The 27,175-nt window shown below is 41.5% G+C and overlaps 4 protein-coding genes across 5 annotated transcripts in view; 3 read left to right on the forward strand and 1 right to left on the reverse strand.

The window, feature by feature from the left end:
* LOC141653110 (factor of DNA methylation 1-like) overlaps positions 1-27,175 on the reverse strand; it is a 275,319-nt gene that overhangs the window by 80,549 nt on the left and 167,595 nt on the right. The window lies entirely within an intron of this gene.
* LOC141651136 (uncharacterized) lies at positions 4,633-16,974 on the forward strand. Its single transcript, XM_074458858.1, has 3 exons — positions 4,633-5,006; positions 5,665-6,209; positions 16,430-16,974. Exons 1-3 carry the CDS (start codon positions 4,633-4,635, stop codon positions 16,972-16,974), a joined length of 1,464 nt encoding a protein of 487 aa, XP_074314959.1.
* LOC141651137 (uncharacterized) lies at positions 16,984-18,495 on the forward strand. The gene is made up of 2 exons (XM_074458859.1): positions 16,984-17,654; positions 18,375-18,495. Exons 1-2 carry the CDS (start codon positions 16,984-16,986, stop codon positions 18,493-18,495), a joined length of 792 nt encoding a protein of 263 aa, XP_074314960.1.
* LOC141653111 (factor of DNA methylation 1-like) overlaps positions 21,690-27,175 on the forward strand; it is a 31,499-nt gene continuing 26,013 nt past the window's right edge. Inside the window, exon 1 of the mRNA XM_074460760.1 lies at positions 21,690-21,888. Within this exon, the coding sequence (XP_074316861.1) occupies positions 21,718-21,888 (171 nt within the window). The 5' untranslated portion in view covers positions 21,690-21,717. The remainder of the gene's footprint in view (positions 21,889-27,175) is intronic.

Consider the following 27,175-nt stretch of genomic DNA (forward strand, 5'->3'; position numbering starts at 1 on the left):
ATAAAACCAACATGAAGATATGGAACAATAGGGTTATTTTCGTACTTTTGCCTAACTCTGTTAAATAATTGACGCCATCCATATCCTGGGTCCTTGGTGATTAACTTTCATACTTCGGTTCCTTAAAACTACGTTATTGTATACTTTGGGTCCTTAGAGTATACTTTACTCGGAATTTAATGGTATAATTTTTATAATTTTTTACCATATATATTTTTGTAAATATTAGAGTCAAAGGCTCGCCTCGAAAAAGCAAAACGTCATATATTGTTGGCCGTGGATGGGAATTGTTGTCAACATTGTGAGTGAGGCGAATACTGACAGTGCTTTTTGGATGAAGACTTTCGCAAAGTATAAGCCACTGTCGGTAGAATGTTTCTATAACAAAGACGAGAGGCGTTCAGAGGTCGTAGTTCACTTTGATAAAGGGTGTACAGGGTTTGAAAATGCTTCTGAATTTGAGAAATCCTTTCAAGTTGGCAGGCGTAGTAAGAAGGAATATAATGCGGGTAAAACTAATCTTGATTCTGGTATATATGGCTGGCTTGCTTGTGACGATGATTATCACGCAGCAGGGCAGATAGGAGACTATCTACGTAAGATGGGAGAGTTGAAAACACAAGCGGACATTAATCAAGAACTGAAACTGGGTAGTAAAATCATCACCTTGGTAAATGAGATTGATCTGCAGAGTCGAAACTATGATGAAATGCAGTCCAAATTCAATGAGATAAATATGTCTTTGAATCGAGTGCTCGAGGAGAAAGACAGGCTGCATCAGGCGTTTTCTGAAGGTTGATTTTTATCCCTCCATACTTTTTTTTTTTCATACTTTTGTGTTCGTGATGTATGGCCGGCTTTGATGATTTCACTGTTTTAGTTGGTTGCCCTAGGGATCAAGGATTAGTTCTTTCAATTGGGGCTCAGAGGGACAAAATAATGTCTGTTAGGCCCAAAATCTGGATATGGGCTGACTTGGGGCAGCAGGCCTGGAAGCGTTACGGGATGCAGGATATCAGGGAGCCAGGGTGCCAGCGTCAGCATGCAGCGCAGGATATGGGCTTTGGTCCACACGGAAGAAGCTTGTGAGAGTCCAATATCTTGCGAGATCCGAAGAAGGAAAGTCCTACCCAATGACAAATTAGGGATAACTTGGAGGGAAAGCAAGAAACCCTAGCTTAACGAGCTCCCCTATATAAAGAGCTTCAATGCAAAGAAGGAGGATCATCAGAAAATACGAGAACTACACCCTAGCGTTCATAGCAAGCATACGAACTGTATTTCCTGTCGAATTATAGTGAAAATATTGGTGGGATTCCGTCTCCCCCCGCGGTTGTTTCCCACATCGGGTTTTCCGCGTCACCAAAATTGCTTGTGTTCTTTGTTTAAATCGTTCATACAGGATAACATACAATAATCATTCGAATCGCAACATAGACCTAACGCTAAGACCGCTTTAACCCAAAATTGGTAGAAATTTACCAAAACAGTTTGGCGCCCACCGTGGGGCATAGTGGTCGTGTTCGTTAGTCAGTCTTCTCAGCAGTCAAAACATGTCCGGACACAAAGAAACAACCTCAGGCAACGTCGGCGGTGTACCAAAGAACACAAGTGCCGCCCCCCTTCAAAGAAGAACACGGATACCATCTCCCTCGGCTAGGCGCAGCACAGACAACTGACCGGGTAAAACCACCGCTCTTTGCTCGGATACAGCAGCCAAACAAAGTCAGAGTTCCCAGGTAACAGCAAGCCCATCTTCGGGAAGGGCTCAGACTAGAGATCCAGGAGTCGTCCAGGGACAGCAGGGAGTCATGCAGTCTGAAAGTGGAGCACAACCCAGGCAACAGATTCAGGCTCCTCCAAGTCCCACCAGCATCATGGTAAGCGGGTTGGACACATTAGCTAGGACCATCAGAACTATGCAAAGCGAAAATAGAAGCATGAGATCCCAGATGGAAGAGGACAACAATCTCCTCCGAGCACAGATCAACGAATTAAGGAGCCATGCCGCTAGTTCAACCCCTTGGGTGCAGGAAGACAGATCTGGAAGGCCGCCAGGAGAAAGTGGGGATCGAAGGCAGACACGGGTGTTACCACGCGAAGTAGCACTCAGGCTAGACATGGATGGAACACCACAGCCAAGAGGAGGCCTGGTCCCAACAGGACTGGGGGCATTAACACCAGACGAGGAACCAGCACGCCAAGAGCCTACACCCACATCAGGCGCGGTGGGACAGCAGAGAAGCAGGGCTACAGTTGCGGTCCCAATAACCAGGATGCCAGTTACGAATCAAATTGAATATACCTAGGAAGGCACTCCGGCGGCAGCAACATCACAGGCACGTCAAACAGAAGTCCTGGAACAGCAAAACTTCGTACGAGGAGCAGAACGTCAGTCACAGGAGCATCTGCGACCCACCGGGAGAGAGACATACATAGAACAGCAGTACCAGGAACTACGGAGCCTCCTCCGGAGGGTCCCAGGAATGCCTCTGCCTATGGAGATGGCTGCACCAGAAAGCTATGCTGACTCCCCATTCACTGATAATATAGCTGCAGTGACCTTACCAAAAGGATTTAGCGTCCCAACGATGACACTCTTCGATGGAACCACAGACCCCTGTGATCATATCAGTCAATTCAAGCAGAAGATGATGGTTACTACCGCCACGGGAGCCTCAAAAGAGGCATGTATGTGTAAAGGGTTCGGTTCAACCCTAACCGGAGCAGCATTACAATGGTTCGTTGGCTTGCCTAACGGGACCATAAGTCCGTTCGCTGATTTAGTCAACGCATTCAACCAACAGTTCTCGAGCAGCCGGAGAACACCAAAGCAGCCAAGCGACCTGTACAGGATCGTCCAGGAAATAGGTGAGTCAATCAAAGATTATGTCACCAGGTTTAATGCATAGAAAGTCTCAATACGGGGCTGCGATACGTCCATTGCCATCAATGCCTTCAGGCAGGGCCTAGATAAGGAATCCAGCCTATACAAAGAATTAACGATGTACCCTTGTGAGAGATTCGATGAAGTCCAACAGAGAGCTACTGCGGCATTAAGGTTAGAAGAAGACATACAGGCTAGAAAGGGTATAGCAAGCTTCGACAAGACAAGCAGGAAGTTTGCGACAGAAAAGAAAGACGACAGAGCTAAACCGTACATCAGACCCAATATCAGTAGGGTAGCAGAAAAAACTCAGCAAATTGACGACTCCCAGCATCCTCCTAAACTATCCGAATACGGATTCAACACGGGAATGGAGGGCCTGCTGAAAGCACTAAAGAGCCTAGGCGATCAAGTAAGGTGGCCGAAGCCTCCCACCCAGGACCGACCCAACGACGACAGAGACAACAACAAAAGATGCGAATGGCACCAGGACATAGGTCACAGAACAGAAGACTGCTACAGGTTGCGAAAGGAAGTAAAGTTTCAGGTACGCAAAGGAAACTTGGACCACCTGCTATCACGTGGGGGCAAGCGGGGACGAGGGAAGCAAAGAAATCGGGTGCTTCCTTTCGCTTCCACCCATATGCACGAAAATTGTTAACGTGATAACGGGTGGATCCGAGCTATCGGTTTGACATATTCCCGCCAAGAGGAAAGCCACCGGGAAGTAAAGGGGATCATCCGAAACTTCGTACGAGTAAGCGAGCAATTTACCCCGGTAACTTTCGATGAGACCGACATAGAAAAGCGGAGCAAAGACGACGATGCCCTAACTATAACGTTATCCATTGGCAATTGCACCGTGCGAAAAGCATTGGTAGATACAGGGAGCTCAGTAAACCTTATCATGCTCGAAACCCTCAAAACCATGGGTTTCGATAAAGAAAACCTGATAAAGAAATCTGTGCCCCTGGTGGGATTCAGTGGGGAGACCGCACATTCGGTGGGTGAGATAACCATCCCAACGTATATCGAAGGAGTTAATAAACTAGTGAGATACCTAGTCATCGAAGGTCCAACCACCTACAACGTGATACTAGGAAGACCGTGGCTGCATCAGATGAAGGCGGTGCCTTCAACATATCATCAGTGTCTCAAGTTCCCAACACCATGGGGCACGGTTACGGTAAAAGGAGATCAAGAGGAGTCCAGAAACTGCTATACCCAAGCCCTCAAGGCTACAACCAAGCTCCCCTCATAGCAATTACAGGACCGGGACACCTCGACAGAATACAAGGAGCCTCCCTCGGTGGAGCTAGACCAGATACACCTGGACGAGGAACACTCGGATAGGACAGTGTTGATTGGGGCAACTTGCAGTGAAGAGCTGCAAGAACAAGCCGATTCAATTTCTCAAGAACAACATGGACTGCTTCGCCTGGTCCCACAATGATATGGTAGGCATAGACCCATCCGTGATTTCGCATAAATTAAGCGTGAACCCAAGCTGCACCCCAGTACAACAGAAGAGAAGAAAATTCGCGGCAGAAAGGAATGAGGTTATTAACAAAGAAGTAGACAGTCTCCTGGCAGGAGATAAAATTAGAGAAGTCAGTTACCCTGAGTGGCTCTCTAACGTAGTGGTGGTGCCCAAGAAGAACGGCAAATAGAGGGTGTGCGTAGACTTCACAGATCTAAACAAAGCTTGTCCCAAGGATCCCTTCCCACTGCCACATATCGATGCAATGGTGGACGCTACTGCAGGACACGAGGTACTCACTTTCTTCGATGCCTGGAGCGGTTATAATCAGATCAAGATGCATCCACAAGATCAAGAGAAAACAGCATTCATGTCGGAAAGAGGTATATATTGTTACAAGGTCATGCCCTTTGGCCTAAAGAACGCCGGGTCCACGTACCAGCGGCTGGTAAATAAGATGTTCAAGCAACAAATAGGAAAGACCATGGAAGTATACATAGACGACATGGTGGTGAAGTCCAAAAAAGCAGGAATGCACATGGAGCACTTAGCAGACACCTTCCAAACGTTAAGGGAGTTTAAAATGAAACTTAATCCGTCCAAATGCTCGTTTGGAGTATCTTCAGGAAAATTCTTAGGGTACATGGTGACCCAGAGGGGAATTGAGGCAAGCAAAGAACAGATAAGAGCAATACTCATTTGGAATCACCCGAGAAGCCAAAAAGACGTGCAGAGGTGGCGGGGAAAGTGGCGGCCCTAAACGAGTTCATATCAAGGGCCTCGGATAGGTGCAAACTTTCATGATATATTGAGGAAGAGTCGAAATTGAATGGTGAGGAGCATGAAAAAGCATTCGCAGAACTCAAAAAGCTACCTAAGCACGCCACCATTACTCGCGAAACCTGAGCAAGGGGAACCACTATTTTTGTACTGCATCGGTCACGGAGGCAAAGTAAGCGCTTGAGTCTTGGTCAAAGAACAAGAAGGAGTGCAGCATCCCATATATTATATTAGCAAGTCTCTGCTCCCCTGCAGAGACCAGGTACACTTCCTTTGAAAAACTAGCATTGGCTTTGGTTCTTCGCTTCTTATAAATCGGCCGTACTTTGAATCTCACACCATCCATGTCATAACCAATTACCCGCTAAAGACTATTACGAGGAAGCTTGAACTTTCGTGCAGGAATGAATAAGTGGTCAAGTACATCTTAGTGGCTATGACTTGCAATTTGAACCCGTAACGGCAATAAAATCCCAAGCCCTAGCATATTTCGTCTCGACACGCCCGCCACCCGTAGGGAGGCGAGGAAGAAGGAATCTTTGGCGATAACAGGGAATCAGGATGGTGAAATATGGACCTTGTACATTGATGGAGCCTCAAATGCAAGAGGGGCTGGCGTAGGTCTGGTCCTTCAATCTCCTAAAGGAGACATGATAGTGCAAGCCATTAGGTGTGAGTTCAAGGCAACCAACAACGAAGCCGAGTACGAAGCTCTTATACTTGGGATGCAGATGGTGTCAGGGCTCAAGGTGAGGAACCTGAGGGTATACAGTGACTCCTTACTTGTGGTAAATCATGTAAACAACGAGTATGTAGCGCGTGATCCAAAGATGATAGCTTACTTGAAAATAGCCACGGAGCGAAAGTCAAAATTCAGAACATTCAAGATAACTCAGGTGCCGCGGGAGCAGAATGTGGAGGCAGACGCTCTGGCCACATTGGGATCCACCTTCCAGCCCGCAGAACTATCAAATATACCAATTACTCATGTGTTGACCCCAGCCATCCAGGGAGAGCCAGATCAGAGACCAATGAAAGAAGATGTACACACGCAGTGTGCATGTAACACCCCGTAATTTCGGACCGTTAATATATTGCGGAAGTAATTTATTAATCAAGTAAAATTTGATATTAATGTATTTGAAGTAATAATAACTCAAAGAAATATAATTTTATTATATTTTGAAGAAAAGTATTTATTTTGATAGTTTTGAAATGTTTAAAAATAGTTTAAACCGTGTAAAAACTTTTTATTTCGAAATAAGGGCATATCGGGAGAAAAATGACAACTCTTTTGAAAATTGGACAAACGATTTTGGAAATGGGTCATATGAGTACTCAATTTTCTTGTAATCCCGTGTTTAAGAACTTTGGACTTGTCGGAATTTGCATTTGACAAACGGTTTTAATTATTGTCGAAACGAGCCAAAACCGACTCATAAAATTCCGTCTCAATCCCGCTCCTCCTCTCCTATCCCACGGCACACCTCCCCTTCTCCTTTCATTCTGATTTTTCTTGCCCAACCAGATTTCCTTGAAGGTTATAAAGCTTTCAAAATCAAAAAAACACCATTTTTATACAAAATCCAAGCTAATTTCACCATAACTCACTCGTTTCTAGTCCGATTTTCACAAAATTTATATTTTCGGAATCCTCTCTTCAAGATCTACATCCTAGTATGTTTTAATTTCAGTTTTCTTGATGTTGATTTAAGACGAATTTGGGGACTCGTATATTGTTGAAGATAGTGGTTAGTTGACAGATTAGGGTTTGGGTTCAAGGTGCTAATTGCTCATTTTGTTGCTAAAGGTAACATATTTCGAGTTACTCGACGAATAATCGTCACATTCTTTGCTTTTTGTTTGATTTTGTGATTATTAATTGAATGGTTTATTTCACATGTTAATATGGGTTAGTTTCTTGTCTAATTCATGTCTTTTGTTAGTTTAAGTTAACATATTAGTATAGGAATGATTAATTGATGCTTCAGACGATGTTAAACTGAACAAAAATGGAGAAATGGAGGATTGGGGTGGGCCAAAGAGGCCAAGCAGCCCGTGCAAGCCCACGGCAGCCCACGGCTGGCCCGGTCGACCCGTTGCTTGTTTCGCGGTTTTTCATGCATTATTTGTCATTTCGGGTTTATTAATGTTATAATTAGTATAAGTAACAAATGGGTAATCTTTTGAAATGAATCATATTAGTAGTAAAAATTATGTTGATGGTAAAAATTATGTTTATTTTGGTAGTTGACACATGTTAGAATAGGTTATAAAATGAAATTGTAATGAATAAGCTCAAAATGAATTTTATAGCGATAATTGTAATGTTTGGATGATTATGCCAAAATCGAGCCTTGGTCCCTTTGATGAATCGATGTCAGTCAATTGTGTGATTGGTCACCGCAATTTAACCCGCACTGCCGCAGATGGGGTTGCGGGTAAAAATTCGGTTGGATGAAATTTTATATGAATTGGATAATCGGCCTTTTTCTTGTTTTAAGCCATTTATTAAGTTTTTAGTTCACATGTGTTGTTGGTTGAATTTAATAGTTTCTTATATTGTAGAAACGGCCCTAGATTCCCTGAAACCTTTAATATTGTTAATATTGCTAGAAATGGTATTGGTATTAAATACTTTTTGCAGGTTGTTGTGTTTGTCATAGATAGGTCAAAAAGTCTTTGACGAGTATATGTTCACTGCTTAATAGCCCTTGTGTTCCTGACTTGGTGGGATTATATCCAAGTTGGGGCATGACCTCGTTACTTATTTTGAGGGTAAGTGGTCAGCTTAAGTACTAGCCAACCCTTTGGTGGACTCCTTAGGGTACTCACTTTGTTTTAGAAAAATTGTGGGTCTTGGGTGCGGTGGTGTGTATCCGCATGTCTAGGTCTGCGCAGATTTTAGGCTAGGGTTGTGTTGTGTCTTGGCCATGTTTTGATAGAACCTCGAGCCAAGATACCGGTTCGATTACCTTCCCTACCTCGTGGTATAGACTCGAGATTCTGAGTGACTATTGACCGTACTAAGAACTTATGCCTGTCTTTGATATATTGCCCTTTCTTGTATGGTGATTTTATGAATTGTAATAGGTGAGATGTAAGCCGGTTACAATTGATAAAGTTTGGATTACTGCTTGTTATATGTTTCACATGATAGTTTAATTTGGTCAGTTTAGTGTTCATATGTTAGAATACTTGATAATTGAATTATTTATCATGTTGTTTACATGTTACATTACATGTTACATTAAATATGACATTTCGTGGCTGGGAGGACTCGAAGTTACTCCCCACTGAATTGTGGCTTTCGTGTTTGTATAAAATGCGATTGACAGGTTGAAGATGATTAAATGGGGTACACAGACGAGCTAGTGAGCAAAAGAACCTTGGACTTAGTTTGACTATTTTTGTAGTAAACCTTTAAACTTTTGGTTATGTTTATATTTTGAAGGGACATATGTCTCCCTCTTTTACTTTGGTTTGTATCTCTATATTTTCTTGCCTTTAGCATAGTTATGTAAATTAGTTTGTTAGTATTTGCAGGTTTTGGCACCCTCCTCTTGGAAATGTTTGTGAATGGTTTAGAAAAGTTTTAAAAATTACAGGTTTTGTCTAGTTGAACCAATTACAAACATATCCTGTCGTTTTTTCAGTAGAATTTACGTGTTTATTTAACGCTATATATAAGGGTGTCACGAGTTGGTATCGAGCTTGTTGCTCCGACGCACGTTTGTGCACCCCACTTAAAAGCACTTGACCTTTAAATAATAAACTTGAAAGATGGGTAGGATGGGTAGATTTAGGATTTTATGTGGTAGTCTGTTTGTGATTGCTAATTGATAGGTACTAATTAAATTTTCTCTTTTGTAAGATGGCTCCGCCAAGAAGAGTTGATGATGCTATTTTATTAGTTCTTACTCAAATTCTCCAAAACCAACAAAATCAGCAGAATCAACAAGCTCCTCCTCCTCCCCCGCCTCCCGAGGGTACTCCAGTACCTATACTTGGGTGGCTAATCAATTAACCCGAATCAACACTCCCACTTATGGTGGAGAGATTGATCGATTGCTCTTACGGGGTGGTTTCGGGAGTTGGAGAAAAGCTTTACGTTGTATGATGTTAAGAAGGAACATAAGGTGAAGCTGGCATCTCACTTCCTAGTACGAGAAGCTGATCGATGGTGGTCCATGATTGGGCCTACCGTTTCATCATCCGAACCGGGATTTGACGGGAACGTTTCAAGGAATTAGTGGAGGCCCGATTCTATCCGCAAGAACTTAAACAGCAGAAGTTGAAAGGATTCATGGAATTAAAGCAAGGAAGCCTTCCTGTTCAGACCTTCACTGATAAATTCAACGAGTTGGCTCATTATGCAACTAGATTGGTGAAGGATGACAACGAAAAAGCCTTCTTTTATCTTGAAAAGCTCTCTCCTAAAATCAAAAGCATGGTCCGTCGGGATTCCACCAGCTTTGTTTCAATTTACAATGATGCTTTGTGGGCTGAGAATTCATTGAAAGACATTGAAAATGAAGCTCGTGCAACCAGTTCTAATCTTGGCAAGAGGCCTTTATATCCATCTTCTAGGCCCTATACTCCTTCACCCAGGTTCATCTCTTCTCCCTCTGACCCAAACAAGAGGAGATTTGTTTTCTCTTGTGCAAGTTAACCGGGGTGGTCAATCTTGACTCTTAACAACAATAAAGGTGCTAAAGACCGAGTGTGCTATAATAGCGCAAGAAACCAAAGACATCCTGGTAAATGCTTCGTTGATCCTATCATATGCTTTTCTTGTAACAAACCGGGCCACAAGGCCAATGTTTGCCCGGAGAAGAAGGTGACGAATCCTACTACTCCTGCTGCCCCAGTGAGGCCGAAAGGCCGTATTTTTGTCATGAGCCGAGCAGAAGCTGAGGCACACCCTGATATCATTACTGGTACATTTACTATTTTTGATGCTCCTTGTTTGGTACTATTTGATACGGGTGCCTCTTTATCTTTTATTTCAATAAAACTCTCCGATAAATTATCACTTGAATCATCACATGGAGAAAGCACATCTATATCCTTACCCTCTGGAGATGTCTTTTCCTGTTCTAAAATCTATCCGGAAATCCCTATTTCTATTGCGGGATCTATATTTTCAGCAAATCTTTTCCAATTTCCGCTTGAAGAATTTGATGTCATTTTGGGCATGGATTGGTTACATACTTATCATGCTCGATTTGAATGTCGGGACCAGAAAATAATTCTTACAAGCCCTTGAGTCACCGTGTGTCTTATCAAATGGTTAAAAGACAAACCGGTACTAAATTAATTTCTGCTATGAAGTTTGTCAATGCGATGAAAAAGGGTCATCAAGCCTTTTTGTGTATGGTGACTCCTTCAAATTCTTCCTCTCTGCCTCCTAAAGAGAATGTTCCTGTAGTATGTGAATTTCCCGATGTTTTTCCTGATGAGCTACCGGGAATTCCTCCTGAAAGGGAAGTTGAATTTACTATTGATCTCATTCCTGGTACCGGCCCTATTGCTAAAGCTCCTTATAGGCTGGCACCGTCTGAAATGAAAGAGCTGAAGGCTCAGCTGGATGATTTGATTGCCAAAGGTTTTATCCGACCTAGCTCTTCACCTTGGGGTGCTCCTGTTCTCTTTGTAAGGAAGAAGGATGGATCTATGCGATTATGCATAGATTATCGTGAACTTAACCGGGTTACTATCAAGAATAAATATCCTCTTCCTAGAATTGATGATCTTTTCGACCAACTCTGAGGTGCTTCCACTTTTTCTAAAATTGATCTTCGTTGGGGCTATCATCAAATTCCGTCAGAAGTGACATTCCTAAAACCGCCTTGATCACGAGATATGGTCATTTCGAGTTTACGGTGATGCCATTCGGTTTGACCAATGCTCCAGCAGTATTCATGGATCAGATGAACCGTACTTTCAGAGAACACCTTGACAAATGCGTTGTAGTGTTCATTGATGACATCCTGATCTATTCTAAATCTGAAAAAGAACATGCCAAACACCTTCGTGTTATTTTAGAGATTCTGCGCCGTGAAAAATGGTATGCTAAATTCTTTAAATGTGAATTCTGGTTACCTAAAGTGACCTTCCTTGGGCACGTCATTTCGAAAGAGGGCGTTATGGTAGATCCTGCCAAAATCGAAGCCGTTGTTAGTTGGAGAAGTCCAACCAATGTTTATGAAATCCGTAGTTTCCTTGGCTTGGCGGGTTACTATCGGCGATTTGTGAAGGATTTTTCAAAGATTGCTAGGCCAACGACTCAATTGCTGAAGAAAGAGTCTAAATTTGTATGGTCTGAGGAGTGTGAAAATGCCTTCCAGGAATTGAAAAAGAGGTTGACTACCGCTCCGGTGTTGACCTTACCTGAAGAAGGAGTGGACTTTGATGTTTACTGTGATGCTTCTAAGCATGGTATAGGTTGTGTCTTGATGCAAAAAGGGAAAGTCATTGCGTATGCCTCTCGACAGCTTAGAGTTCATGAAGTTAACTACCCGACTCATGATCTTGAATTAGCTGCGGTGGTGCATGCTTTAAATATTTGGAGACACTACCTCATTGGAGTCCATTGCAATATCTACACCGACCACAAAAGCCTGAAATACCTCTTTACCCAAAAAGATCTGAACATGAGACAAAGAAGATGGTTAGAATTGGTGAATGACTATGATGCCGATCTAATTTATCACGAAGGAAAAGCTAATGTGGTGGCTGATGCTCTTACCAGAAAATCCTGTCATTCTTTGAAGTCTTTTCGGGAATTACCTCCTGAACTTGCTTTAGAACTTCAAAAATTAGGAGTAAGCCTTGTAAAAAGGGGCTCTAATCATCTTGATGCCATGTCAGCCGAACCTGACTTCTACCGTGAGATCCGTGCTTGCCTTTCCGATGATCCTACTTTCAAATCCATTCGAGCTAAAATTCAACTTGGGCAAGCTAAGGATTGTAAAATTGATGATAATGGGTACCTTCGTTATCATGGTAGAATCTATGTTCCGAAGTGCGCTGATTTGAGAAAAAGAATTCTTGATGAAGCACACCTCTCTCCTTACTCCATTCATCCAGGAGGTACCAAAATGTACAAAGATTTGAGATTGCAATTCTGGTGGCCTAGGATGAAGATTGAAGTTATGGAGTATGTCAATAAATGCCTCACCGCGAAAGTAAAGATAGAGCATCAAAAGCCCGGGGTTTGCTTCAACCCTTGGATGTTCCTCTTTGGAAATGGGAGTCTATTTCCATGGATTTTGTGATGGCTTTACCCAGGACTTCCACCGGGAAGAATCTTTGTTTGGGTGGTTGTTGACCGATTGACTAAGTGTGCTCGGTTTATTCCTATCAAAGAGACCTGGAGATTAGAAGTTCTAGCTGGTGCCTATGTGAATGAAGTAGTGCGCTATCATGGGGTTCCTAAAGATATAGTTTCAGATCGAGACCCTCGATTTTGTTCTCGTTTCTGGACTGCATTACAGGAGGCCTTGGGTAGTAAACTATTGATGAGCACTGCTTTTCACGCCGCCACTGATGGTCAAACCGAGAGAACAATTCAAACTTTAGAGGATCTTCTTCGTGCCTGTGCCTTAGATTTCCAAACTTCCAGGGAGAAATGTTTACCCTCGGTTGAGTTCTCTTACAACAACAAACTATCAAGCCTCCATTAAAATGGCACCATATGAAGCTCTATACGGTAGAAAATGCCGTACTCCAGTCTGTTGGGATCAAACCCAAAATGTTCCAATGTTAGGACCTGATTTGGTGACCGAGTCCGTTGAACAAGTTAAAATCATTCGGGAGCGGATGAAAGCCGCTCAGGACCGCCAAAAATCATATGCTGATGTCCGTCGTCGACCACTTTCTTTTGAGGTTGATGATCAAGTATTCCTTAAAGTGTCACCTATGAAAGGGGTGAAACGGTTTGGCGTAAAAGGGAAGCTGAGCCCTAAATATATTGGACCTTTTCGGGTGATTGAAAAGATTGGTCCTGCTGCTTACCGTTTAGAATTGCCCCCAAATCTGAGCAAGGTTCACAATGTCTTCCATGTTTCTCAGTTGAGGAAGTACATTAGTGACCCTAGCCATATCATCCAAGAAGAGATTCTTGAATTGGAGCCTAACTTGGCGGTTGAAGAAAGGCCAATTCGGATTCTTGAAAAAGCCAACAAGCAACTTAGAAGCAAAGTTGTACCTCTAGTCCGTGTTCTTTGGCGTTGTGGAAATGTCGAAGAAGAGACTTGGGAGACTGAAGCTTCTATGTTAACTAAATATCCTGAATTATTCTCGTAAGGTATTCCTTTTCTTACTCTTTTTCCGAGTTACTAAGCCGTATTTAATCATAATTAGTAAAGATATTATTCTTATTATAGAACTTTAAACTAAAATTTTGAAATGCTTTTATGATTTTTAATGGTTTTAACATTACTGAGTGTTAAATCTCGTTATTGGAGACGTCCCAATAATGGGTTTTCTCATTTATTGGTGTAGAAATATTTTTATATCTTGATATGAATGTGGATGTTCTTGTCTGATCAACAAGAGTATCACCGTTTCATTGAAAAGATACCTATATTTTTCTTAAGATTATATTATTAAGATGTGGTATACTATAATTTCTCCTTCTAAGTTTCGAGGACGAAACTTTTTAAAAGGAGGGGTGATTGTAACACCCGTAATTCGACCGATTAATATATTGCGGAAGTAATTTATTAATCAAGTAAAATTTGATATTAATGTATTTGAAGTAATAATAACTCAAAGAAATATAATTTTATTATATTTTGAAGAAAAGTATTTATTTTGATAGTTTTGAAATGTTTAAAAATAGTTTAAACCGTGTAAAAACTTTTTATTTCGAAATAAGGGCATATCGGGAGAAAAATGACAACTCTTTTGAAAATTGGACAAACGATTTTGGAAATGGGTCATATGAGTACTCAATTTTCTTGTAATCCCGTGTTTAAGAACTTTGGACTTGTCGGAATTTGCATTTGACAAACGGTTTTAATTATTGTCGAAACGAGCCAAAACCGACTCATAAAATTCCGTCTCAATCCCGCTCCTCCTCTCCTATCCCACGGCACACCTCCCCTTCTCCTTTCATTCTGATTTTTCTTGCCCAACCAGATTTCCTTGAAGGTTCTAAAGCTTTCCAAATCAAAAAAACACCATTTTTATACAAAATCCAAGCTAATTTCACCATAACTCACTCGTTTCTAGTCCGATTTTCACAAAATTTATATTTTCGGAATCCTCTCTTCAAGATCTACATCCTAGTATGTTTTAATTTCAGTTTTCTTGATGTTGATTTAAGACGAATTTGGGGACTCGTATATTGTTGAAGATAGTGGTTAGTTGGCAGATTAGGGTTTGGGTTCAAGGTGCTAATTGCTCATTTTGTTGCTAAAGGTAACATATTTCGAGTTACTCGACGAATAATCGTCACATTCTTTGCTTTTTGTTTGATTTTGTGATTATTAATTGAATGGTTTATTTCACATGTTAATATGGGTTAGTTTCTTGTCTAATTCATGTCTTTTCACGATGTTAAACTGAACAAAAATGGAGAAATGGAGGATTGGGGGTGGCTGCCAGCAGGCCCAGCAGGCCCGGCAGGCCCGTGCAGGCCCACGGCAGGCCCACGGCTGGCCCGGGGCAGCCCGTTGCTTGTTTCGCGGTTTTTCATGCATTATTTGTCATTTCGGGTTTATTAATGTTATAATTAGTATAAGTAACAAATGGGTAATCTTTTGAAATGAATCATATTAGTAGTAAAAATTATGTTGATGGTAAAAATTATGTTTATTTTGGTAGTTGACACATGTTAGAATAGGTTATAAAATGAAATTGTAATGAATAAGCTCAAAATGAATTTTATAGCGATAATTGTAATGTTTGGATGATTATGCCGAAAACTGAGCCTTGGTCCCTTTGACTGAATCGATGTCAGTCAATTGTGTGATTGGTCAGCCGCAATTTAACCCGCACTGTCGCCGCAGGATCGGGGTTGCGGGTAAAAATTCGGTTGGATGAAATTTTATATGAATTGGATAATCGGCCTTTTTCTTGTTTTAGGCCATTTATTAAGTTTTTAGTTCACATGTGTTGTTGGTTGAATTTAATAGTTTCTTATATTGTAGAAACGGCCCTAGATTCCCTGAAACCTTTAATATTGTTAATATTGCTAGAAATGGTATTGCTATTAAATACTTTTTGCAGGTTGTTGTGTTTGTCATAGATAGGTCTTTATAGTCTTTGACGAGTATATGTTCACTGCTTAATAGCCCTTGTGTTCCTGACTTGGTGGGATTATATCCAAGTTGGGGCATGACCTCGTTACTTATTTTGAGGGTAAGTGGTCAGCTTAAGTACTAGCCAACCCTTTGGTGGACTCCTTAGGGTACTCACTTTGTTTTAGAAAAATTGTGGGTCTTGGGTGCGGTGGTGTGTATCCGCATGTCTAGGTCTGCGCAGATTTTAGGCTAGGGTTGTGTTGTGTCTTGGCCATGTTTTGATAGAACCTACGAGCCAAGATACCGGTTCGATTACCTTCCCTACCTCGTGGTATAGACTCGATTCTGAGTGACTATTGACCGTACTAAGAACTTATGCCTGTCTTTGATATATTGCCCTTTCTTGTATGGTGATTTTATGAATTGTAATAGGTGAGATGTAAGCCGGTTACAATTGATAAAGTTTGGATTACTGCTTGTTATATGTTTCACATGATAGTTTAATTTGGTCAGTTTAGTGTTCATATGTTAGAATACTTGATAATTGAATTATTTATCATGTTGTTTACATGTTACATTACATGTTACATTAAATATGACATTTCGTGGCTGGGAGGACTCGAAGTTACTCCCCACCGAATTGTGGCTTTCGTGTTTGTATAAAATGCGATTGTGAGTTGAAGATGATTAAATGGGGTACACAGACGAGCTAGTGAGCAAAAGAACCTTGGACCTAGTTTGACTATTTTTGTAGTAAACCTTTAAACTTTTGGTTATGTTTATATTTTGAAGGGACATATGTCTCCCTCTTTTACTTTGGTTTGTATCTCTATATTTTCTTGCCTTTAGCATAGTTATGTAAATTAGTTTGTTAGTATTTGCAGGTTTTGGCACCCTCCTCTTGGAAATGTTTGTGAATGGTTTAGAAAAGTTTTAAAAATTACAGGTTTTGTCTAGTTGAACCAATTACAAACATATCCTGTCAGTTTTTCTGTAGAATTTACGTGTTTATTTAACGCTATATATAAGGGTGTCACAGTGCACAAGGAGCCAGGACGCTGGTCTCCGCAGTAGGACAGCAGGATGCAGATTGGAGGGTTCCATACCTAAATTGGCTAAGGGATGGGACACTCCCTGAAGACAGAAAGGAAGCACAAATTTTCAGAATAAAAGCTTCCAGGTATATCATGATTGATAATATTCTCTTCAGAAAGTCATTAGCAGGACCATGCCTCAGGTGCTTAAGCAAAGAGGAAGCAGAGACAGTACTACAAGATGTACACAGCGGAGAATACGAGAACCATGCTGGAGGGCGAAGTCTGTCGAACAAAATCTTGAGACAAGGGTATTTCTGGCCCACCATGCGCGCAGACGCAGTAAACCATGCTAAACGCTGTGAGTCGTGTCAAAAGGCGGCTCCAGCAATCCACCAGCCAGCAGAACCAATGCATCCGATTATCTCCCCATGGTCATTCATGATGTGGGGCATGGACATAGTGGGTAAACTGCCCAGGGCTCCAGGAAACAGAGTATATATGCTAGCTATGACCGACTATTTATCAAAGTGGATTTAAGCAGAAGCAATGACAGAGGTAAAAGAGCAACATGTGATCTCTTTCATAAAGCGCAACATCATAAGCAGATTTGGGATACCATCCAAGATCATATGCGATAATGGGTCCCAGTTCATATCAGATAACACCGAGGGCTTTTGTGCACGATGGAACATAACATTAAGAAAGTCAGCCCCCAGATATCCACAAACCAACGGCCAAGCAGAGTCCAGCAATAAGATCATTGTGGAGAACCTCAGAAAACGGCTGGAAGAGCTGGGGGGAAAATGGGCAGATGAACTACCACTGGTACTCTGGTCAGACAGGACAACACCGAAAATGGCAACAGGCCAAACTCCGTTTAGCCTCGTATACGGGGCAGAGGCAGTGATACCCTCGGAAGTTCTGGTACCCACGCACATATACGGCTGTCAGACGGCAGAGCAGAACAAAGTCGAAATGGCCAGAAGTCTGGATACAGTTGATGAGCTACGAGAAAGTGCCTACATACGTATGGCATCATATAAACAATCTGTCGCAAGGACGTACAACAAGAATGTCAAGATAAGGACCCTTGAAGTAGGGGACCTAGTACTCAGAAGGGTATTCGAAAATACCAAGAACCACAAAGCAGGCAAGTTTGCCTACAAATGGGAAGGGCCATATCAGGTCGAAATCATTATCAAGAATGGGGCATACAGGTTGATGACCATGCACGGTCAAATCCTGGATAAACCCTGGAACATCCGTCACTTGAAACGGTACTTTGTCTGACAAAGTGCCAAAACTTTAGTGTACAAAGGACCTTTCGAAAGTCCGTGAAGCAAAAACAAAAAAGTTTTCAAAAAAAAAAAAAAAAAAAAGGGTGGGGGATAGTATATGCTCTAGGCATCAGTGTGTTTTAGAAAACTTTTCTTTTTTTTAATTTTTTGTTTTTTAGTTAAGTAGAGTCGTTTTTAAACCAAGTAGTCCAGGCTGTGGCTTCCTGGATCCAGGTGTTGCCCTGGAACACCATGAGACAGCACCAGGTAATTTGCACTACTTTGGACCATAAAATGCTTCTACGAAGAAAGGCTTTGACACTAATGTTGGTTACTTGTCAGATGAGGAACACTTTAAGGGTCCAGCCCCTGCCATGTGAGGCTACGAAGACGCTTATCTTAAGTCAAGCCACATGGAGAGCATACGCCGAGGTAGCGCGCAGGGTACGGCATACTAAGACCACCCATACCTTAACGTTAACTCAGTAATCCCATAGCTATGTCGTCGATCAAAGAGTGCACGCACCGATTTCAAACGTCTGGAACCACAAGGAACGCAACATTCCTTGTTAGTCAGAAACATTCAATGAAGGTACGCTCTAATCAGCTAATCCTAGTGATAAGATATTTTACGTCATGGGTCAAATATGTTATCAAAAGTTTATCGCCAGGAACAGGAGCTATGCACCTGGAGCCAGGTCAGCTTCCTGGGTATATCTATGTGGAATCAAAACTCCAGAAATCAGTGGCAAAACGCAAGTATAACAAAAGTAGGGCCTAAAAACTTGGGCCCAGAGCCACTTTAAGTTGGGGTACCTGCTACCTTTAGCAGGCGCCATCAAAAGTTCAAAACCTGCACACCGGCAGGCACAAAACGTACCAAAACAAGGAAGAAAATAAAAAAGAGTTTTTTACAAAACTTGCGCCACACAGGGCCAAGTCCCCAGATTATTTGAATTAAAATTTAAGAGAGGTCAATCCTCTCGACAATTGCACCTTGACCACTGCTCTACTCCCCATGCTCTATTTGCTTCTCTGTTGCAGGTGCCTGAACAGCCTCAGGAGTTACAGTGACGCCATCACCAGTCTCCCCCGCCAAGATCTCCTCAACAGTCCCAGAGATGGCTCCATAGATATCCATGGCTGCATACTCAGGCTCCAGGTTAGCAGCTTAAGCTTCAGGAGGAAACAGGGCGCTCAGGTCCATGCCATTGGGAAATGCATGAGTGAACTCAGCCAGATCCTCCTCCAGGTTCCAGGAGTTGTGCCTCCCCTCGGTATAAGCACGGATGCAGTCAATCCGCCCCTCAAAAGTAGTTTAGGCTCCCACATTTTTGGCCAGTTCAGCCATCTCTTCAGCACGGGCCTCTGCCTTTGTTAGCCCAGAAGTCAGAACACAATTAGCCTCCTGGGTCCTCGCCAGCTGATCTTTAGCTGCCTCCTTCTTCTTAAAGGCCGCATGAAGCTGCTCCCTCAATTTGGCACAGGTAGCTGTGAGCTCCTTGTTCTTCCCCACAGAAGCCAAACACTCAATCTTGGCTCTCTGCAGCATTTTGCGAAGATAGAGAGACGATTGGAGAGCCTGAAATGAAGAAAGTCATTAGTCAAGGGAACACGGGGGCAGAGAAAAGAAAGGGGGCAATATAGGAAGACTTACAAGGAAGCAATGTTCAGCGGCCAGATCAGTCATCTCCTAGGAAGCAGTCGAGTCAAACGCCTTAGAGCAGGCCGGAGTCAGGAGCCTCTCCAATGCAGGCCAGTAGTTGGCACGATCAGCATCCCCAAAGTCAGCAGGGAGGCGCAGCAGCAACTCATCGGTGTGAACAGGGGACCCAGGCGCGCGTGATATTGGGGTCACTTCGATAGGCTCAGGAGCAGGCGTGGAGGCAGATCTCTTTCTTGAGGAGGAAGGGGAGCTAAAGGAGTCAGCGGTTCTTTTCCTGGCATGACGCATCAGAATCTCAGAGGCAGACGGCTTAGCACTTCCTGCAGTGGCACCCGGACGCAGGAAATCAGAATGAAGAGCCAGTGGGAAAGGGAGCTTTAGAAAGAGAGGATGCTTACCAGAAGACATGGTTTCCTCGGTGGCAGAATCGTCTAAACCAGCAAGCAGGAGGGGAAAAAGTCTACGATCTTTAGGGATGGAAAAGAGGTTGGCAACAGAAGTATCCTCGTCCTCAGATTTCTCGGGGTTCTTGAGTTATGCATCAAATCAAAGAGTAAGAATAGTGAGCGACGGGGGCAATCAGGAATAAACATGCAAATACACTTACTCTTGGCGAAAACCCAGTGCTCAAACAGGTAGTCAGCACGGATGAGAAGAGATTCAAGCTTGACATAGAAGAAGTCCTCGTACCACCCATCGTCTTTCCCTTTAGCCGCCGATTGAAGGAAGTTCTCAGTCTTCTACACGGCCCTAAAAGTGTATTGGCCGTGCCCAGTGACCGACACTCGAACCTATGGGCCAGATCTGACAAACCAATCTCGGCGCCCATACTGTTGTTCAAAGCAACAGTAGACAAGAGGATCCTCCACGCATAAGGAGCGATTTGGGCCATAGGGATAGAGTTTAGGCGGATGAACTCTTGGATCATCGGGGGGAAGGGAAATTTAAGGCCAAGGACGAAGGGGTAGGTGTACAAGCAGATCCACCCCGAACGAAAGGCGTCTGCTTTCTGACCGGGTTTGGGGATGAGGATCACCAAGTCATCACCCAGTCCAAGCAGGGCTTTGATTCTAGGGATGTCCTCTTGGGTTAGGTGGGAGTCGCCGGAATGTGGTCTTTTGAGAACTCCCTGTGAAGGGAAGTCATCGTTTTCAAGGTTGATGGTGGTGGAGGAGGATGGTGTTAAACGGGTCTTTGCCATGGTAAACAAGGAGAAAGAAACAAAAGTACCCGAGAAGACGGATGAAGACGGCGCTGGTAGTGAAAGGACGTTGACGAAGAGGGATTTGGGGAGACGGAAATTTGAAGGTTTTGAGGAATTAAAATGATGATGAAAGAGAAAGAGGTGGACGGGTGAGAATAAATAGGAGAGGGTAGTTGGGGTTTTGAAAAATGTGAATTGAAATGGAGTATGCGAGAAGTCACTCAACGATACACTGCAATTTCCCACTCAAATAATTAGGGTTGCACTTTTCGCAGAAAATTGGGGGCAAACTGTTAGGCCCAAAATCTGGATATGGGCTGACTTGGGGCAGCATGCCTGGAAGCGTTACGGGATGCAGGATATCAGGGAGCCAGGGTGCCAGCGTCAGCATGCAGCGCAGGATATGGGCTTTGGTCCACACGGAAGAAGCTTGTGAGAGTCCAATATCTTGCGAGATCCAAAGAAGGAAAGTCCTACCCAATGACAAATTAGGGATAACTTGGAGGGAAAGCAAGAAACCCTAGCTTAACGAGCTCCCCTATATAAAGAGCTTCAATGCAAAGAAGGAGGATCATCAGAAAATACGAGAACTACATCCTAGCATTCATAGCAAGCATACGAACTGTATTTCCTGTCGAATTATAGTGAAAATATTGGTGGGATTCCGTCTCCTCCCGCGGTTGTTTCCCACATCGGGTTTTCCGCGTCACCAAAATTGCTTGTGTTCTTTGTTTAAATCGTTCATACAGGATAACATACAATAATCATTCGAATCGCAACATAGACCTAACGCTAAGACCGCTTTAACCCTAAATTGGTAGAAATTTACCAAAACAATGTCTCTTTATCTTGTCTTTGCGCCGAAGTTATTGCCTCTCACAGTACATGTTTCTGACTCGAGTTCAAATTAACAAAATACTTGTGCTTTTTTATCTGGTCATCTTACTTTAGATGTCTTTTTCCTGTTGATGCATCTTTTGGTGGCATGGTTTATCCAATCCTTGTTGATCCGAGAATATCTTTCTTTGGCAACATTAGTTTTCTACCTGTTTTTTGCTGTCCAAGAAAGTCCCTCATTTTTAATGTGATTAATGCTATTTGTCCATGAATGATTCCCGACAAAAACCCGTGAGATGCAGCGCACTGCTCGTGATAATGTTCTAAAGATACTAGGCGAGTGGGAGAAGATGAGTCATGAGTTGGAGTCAAAGAAAAGGGAGCTTGATTGGCGCTCCAGTGAACTAAGTAAATGTGAAGTGTTGACTGAGCGCGAAAAGCAGAAGCTTGAGGAGGAGAAGAAGCAGGTGATTGTCACCATGAAATATATTTTTACTCTCATATTATTACCATGACCTAATGTTTGTTGAAAGCAAGGTATAGAGTATTAAAGTTAGTTAGGAAAGTTGTTAGAACTAACTATAACTAACTCAATACACCTAATCTCTATATTCCATATAAATACCCCTCCTTTGTAATAGAATCAGAAGTTTGGTAATAATAACAAAATATTCTATTTTCTTCTATCTCTTTCTCTCTTTCTCTCTGTTAATCAGTCATCAAATATAATCATCATATCAATCATATGATTATGATCATCTAGCTTGATCATGGTTTATATGGTATCAGTGGTATAACGATCCACTATTTTTCGCTTCCGCATTCATCCAAATTCATATATTCATTGCTAATTCTTTGAATATATTCATCACTTCCAATTACAATCTTTATCTTTTTGATCACACAAATCATCTGATCAAAACATGGCTACTCCTGATTCCGGCGATCAAGAAACACTTTTTTCTCCTTATGATGATCCTCTCTTCTTGTCTACAACTGAGCAACATGGGTTGAGGTTAACAGAAAATCTTTTTGATGGCTCCAACTTTCGTCAGTGGCAGAGGGAGGTTATTCAGACTTTGCTTTCCAAGAACAAAATTGGGTTCATTTCTGGAGAATGTGCAATTCCTGAGAAAAACGACAAGAGGTATAATTCCTGGATTCGTTGTGATCTTTTTGTATCTCGTTGGATTAGGAATTCCATGGTACAAGGTTTACGTGATCATTTTCAATATGCCAATTCATCTAAACATCTTTGGTCAGAAATTGTTGAGCGTTTTGGTCAATTGAATGTGTTAGAGCTTTATGAGTTGAAGAAGGAGCTTGTCAATCTTAAGCAAGAAAATGCCTCTTTGATTGATTACTACACTAAAATCAAGGGTCTTTGGGAGAATATCGATCACATGGATCCTATTCCTCATTGTACTTGTAGTGTTATGTCCAAGTGCACATGTAGTCTCCTCAAACGTCTAGTTGAGAGAGAGACACAGGCCAAACTGATACAGCTTTTGATGGGTTTACATGCTGGTTATGAGCAAGTCCAGTCTTCATTGCTTTCCATGGATCCTCTTCCTCCTATTAACAAAGCTTTAAGAGTCTTACTGAAGATTGAGAGGCAGAAAACTATTAATGATAGTACAAATACTGCTGTTCTTGATTCTGTTGCTTATGCTGCTAAAAAAACGTTATGTCAACCCTCAAACAGCTGATGTTAACCCCAAGGGTAAACGTCCCAAAGAAAGCACAAATACTTATCCACCTTGTAAGCAGTGTGGTAAGACTAATCATAAGGTCGAAGATTGTTTCCAGCTGCAGACTTGTCTTTTTTGCGAGATCAAGGGTCATATTATTGACAACTGCTACAGTTTCAAGACTTGGAAGGCCAAACAAGCCAAAGGAAAGACAAAATCTGGGGATTTTGCTAAACCACCACAGAAACCTGTCAATAATGCAGAGCTGTGTGGTAATCAAGATGCTGAATATGCTTCTGTCCCACAAACTGCACACTGTGCTAATATTAATCCTTTCTACCCTACTGCTTTTGGGTATACTCCCACGGTTTCTCCTACTGTCTCAGGATACAGTCCTACTGTCTTGGCTGTTCCAACCCCTCAGTCTTCTTCTGCAAAAGATACAGCTTCACAGTTGTCACCTGATCTGGTTCAAGGCATTGTTGACTCAGTAATGACTAAAGTTTTACAAGCATTGAATGACAGGACCTCTTCTGCATCTGTTGATCCAGGATCTCAGTCTTACACTCATTTTGCAGGTAAGTCTTCTACTCAGTTTACTGCAGGTTTCATTCCAAGCAGAGATTGGGTCATTGATACTGGAGCATCTGATCATATGACCTCAGATGTCTCCCTGTTGCATGATATTAAGAAATTACAATCTCCATTATTTGTCTCTCTTCCTGATGGGTCTGTTAAGACTGTTTATCACACTGGGAATGTCTTCTTGACAAAAGAAATTACATTATTCAATGTGCTACTCATTTCTGATTTCAAGCCAAATCTTTTATCTGTTGCTAAGTTAATAACCAGCTCAAAGTTAATTGTTACTTTCTTAAATGATTCATGTTTATTTCAGGACCATTCAAGTAAGGCTTTTGTTGCTAAGGGAGTCAGAATTGGAGATCTATATAAAATTAGGGCATCTAATTTTGTTAAAAATACTTTTAAACCTTGTGTTGCTAGTGCTATTCAAACTGTAAATGTTGCTTTGTTACATGCCAGACTTGGGCATTATTCTGTTGAAAAACTAAGGCATGTAAATAAGACTGCACTTCAGGGTGTTAATAAATTGTATTGTGATACATGTGTTTTAGCCAAGCATCATTCTTTGCCTTTCTATAAAAGCTTGTCTTATGCTGCTAAGTGTTTTGATCTCATTCACATGGATTTATGGGGTCCTTATAAACACCCTGATATGACTGGAGCTCAGTCTTTTCGGACTATTCTTGATGATTACTCAAGGGCAACCTGGACTTTTTTGATTCAACATAAGACCCAGGTGCCAAGTTTGGTCAAAAATTTTATCATTCTTGTTGAGAATCAGTTTAGTGCTAAAGTTAAGATTATTAGGTCTGACAATGGTACTGAATTTTTCCAATCACAATGCAATGAATTGTTTGCTTCTAAGGGCATAATACACCAAAGAAGTATAGTAGGTAGGCCTCAACAAAATGGTAGGGTTGAGAGAAAACATAGGCACCTATTGGAAACAGCTAGAGCATTAAGATTTCATGCACATTTGCCTATAAAATTTTGGGGGGCTTGCTTACTGACTGCTACTTTCCTTATTAATAAGATGCCATCCTCTGTACTCAATTGGAAGACCCCACATGAGCTTTTATTTGAAACTTTGCCTAGTTATGATGAACTAAGAGTTTTTGGCACCTTGTGTTATGCTACTAGACCCCCTACTGTCAAGGATAAGTTCTTGCCCAAGGCAAGGAGATACATTTTTATTGGTTACCCTCCTACACAGAAGGGTTACAAGCTTTATGACCTTGATACACATGATGTTTTTGTCAACAGGGATGTTGTTTTCTATGAGTACTGTTTTCCTTATAAGACTAACAGTAATATTGTTGTTTCACAAGACTTTCTAACTGATCTTGATGTTACAGAAAATACACAATTTTTGTTTACCCCTAATAATTCAGATACTACTCCAAATAGTACATCTTCTGAGTTACCTAATACTAATACAGATATAAGTAATAATCACATACTACCTACTAGACCAGATCCTGTTACTCGCACTCTCAGGAGGTCCACAAGGACTAGACATCAATCTGTCAAGCTTGCTGATTTTCATTGCACAACTTCAGCTTTTCATTCTGATGTGATAAGACAGCTCACTGATTTTGATCAGCAGTATACTACCTCTTTAACTAAAGTTATTACTGAGGTAGAGCCTAGTTATTACACCCAGGCTTGTAAAGATCCTAGATGGGTAGCAGCTATGGACCAGGAGTTATTAGCATTGGAAAAGAACAATACCTGGCAGTTAACAACTTTACCCCCTGGAAAGAAAGCAATTGGCAGCAAATGGGTTTATAAGATAAAGCATAAATCTGATGGCACAGTGGAGAGATTCAAGGCAAGGCTAGTAGCCAAAGGGTTTAACCAAGTCAAGGATAAGGACTACAAGCACACGTTTTCTCCTGTTGCCAAGTTTGCAACTGTGAGAACTTTAATTGCTGTTGCTGCTATAAGAAAGTGGTCCCTATTTCAACTTGATGTAAATAATGCCTTTTTACATGGATTTATTGAAGAAGAGGTGTATATGAGGCCACCTTTGGGTTACACCAAAGCACATAAGGATCAGGTTTGCAAGCTAGTCAGATCTTTGTATGGGTTGAAGCAGGCTTCTAGGCAATGGAACCTGGAATTGACTAAATTTTTGGTTAAGCTTGGCTATGTACAATCTAAGCAAGATTATTCCTTATTCACAAAACAAGACAAGCATTCTCAGAAAATAGCTATTGTTTTGGTTTATCACTACTACAAATCCAGGCAACTACAACGCCCCTTTAACAACGATTATTCACGAAAATCACAATAGACGTTGTAGAATGTATGGCGCGAATTTTACTAAAATAAATTACAACGGGTATGGTTATAAAAACCGTTGTTATTAGTTTTAACAACGGGTTACACATGCACAACCGTTGTTAATAATTTGGCGCAAAATTGGCGCAAAGTTAGTGAAAAGTAATCACAACGGTTATTTTTGAAACCCGTTGTTAAAACTTATTTAACAACGGGTGTTTTTTACAACCGTTGTTAAAACATATTTCACAACGGTTGTTGTTTAATAACCGTTGTCAATACCTTCCATACTATAAACCACACAAATAGAAGTCTCATTGCGACCACAAAACACAACCCTTAATACACAAACACAAACACAGCAGACAAACAAACACAAAACACATACACACTCTCTTTCTCTCTTTCTCTCTTTCTCTCTTTCTCATCGTCGCTTTATCTTCTCGCGTCACTTTGTGATTTCATCGTCTATTACGTTCGTATTTATCAGGTAAATCTCGCCGTCCTTCGTTAGTTTCATCGTCATTATTTTCTTTTTCTATTTATTTCTTTTGCATGTATGTGTTTTTATCGACCATTATGTTATTTGTTTAAGTATTGTTCGCATAATTAGTTAGTAAAACAATGAAGAAGCAAGATGAAGAAGTAAGATAAACATAATTAATATATATATATATATATATATATATATATATATATATATATATATATTTATAAATACATAAATTAAAAAAAAATTACATATGTAAAAATGCAATTCTTATATTTTCATAGAGGATCTTATTCTTCTCTATCGTATCCGTCCTCTCCTCCTTGGCTATTTGGAGGTTCCGTTCAGCAGATGCTATATCGTCATATAGCCGCAATCTTCTTTGCTCCGTCAAGCCATCTTCTTTGGCGTGCTTGGTGCGGATCGAGCATCCGCAAGGTAGCTCCTGAAACTTTCCTCAATATGGAGGAACCGGCGGATGAAGTTGTTGTTGTTCTCGATCATGGTAAGAGTCTTAAGGATGAAATCATTCATTTTGTTGGAGTTTTTTGAGTTTGTTTTGAAAGATTAAGTAGAGTTTGTTTTAGCAGTTAGGGTTTGGAGATGAATATATTGAGATAATGGAAATGTTAGTTGAGATAATGCAATGTATTTATACTAAGCAATGTGTGGGTTGAGTTGCTTTTTAATTAATATATATGTTAG

This window comes from Silene latifolia, chromosome 4 (genome assembly GCF_048544455.1).
Source record: "Silene latifolia isolate original U9 population chromosome 4, ASM4854445v1, whole genome shotgun sequence".
In the NCBI taxonomy this organism is placed as follows: Eukaryota; Viridiplantae; Streptophyta; class Magnoliopsida; order Caryophyllales; family Caryophyllaceae; genus Silene; species Silene latifolia.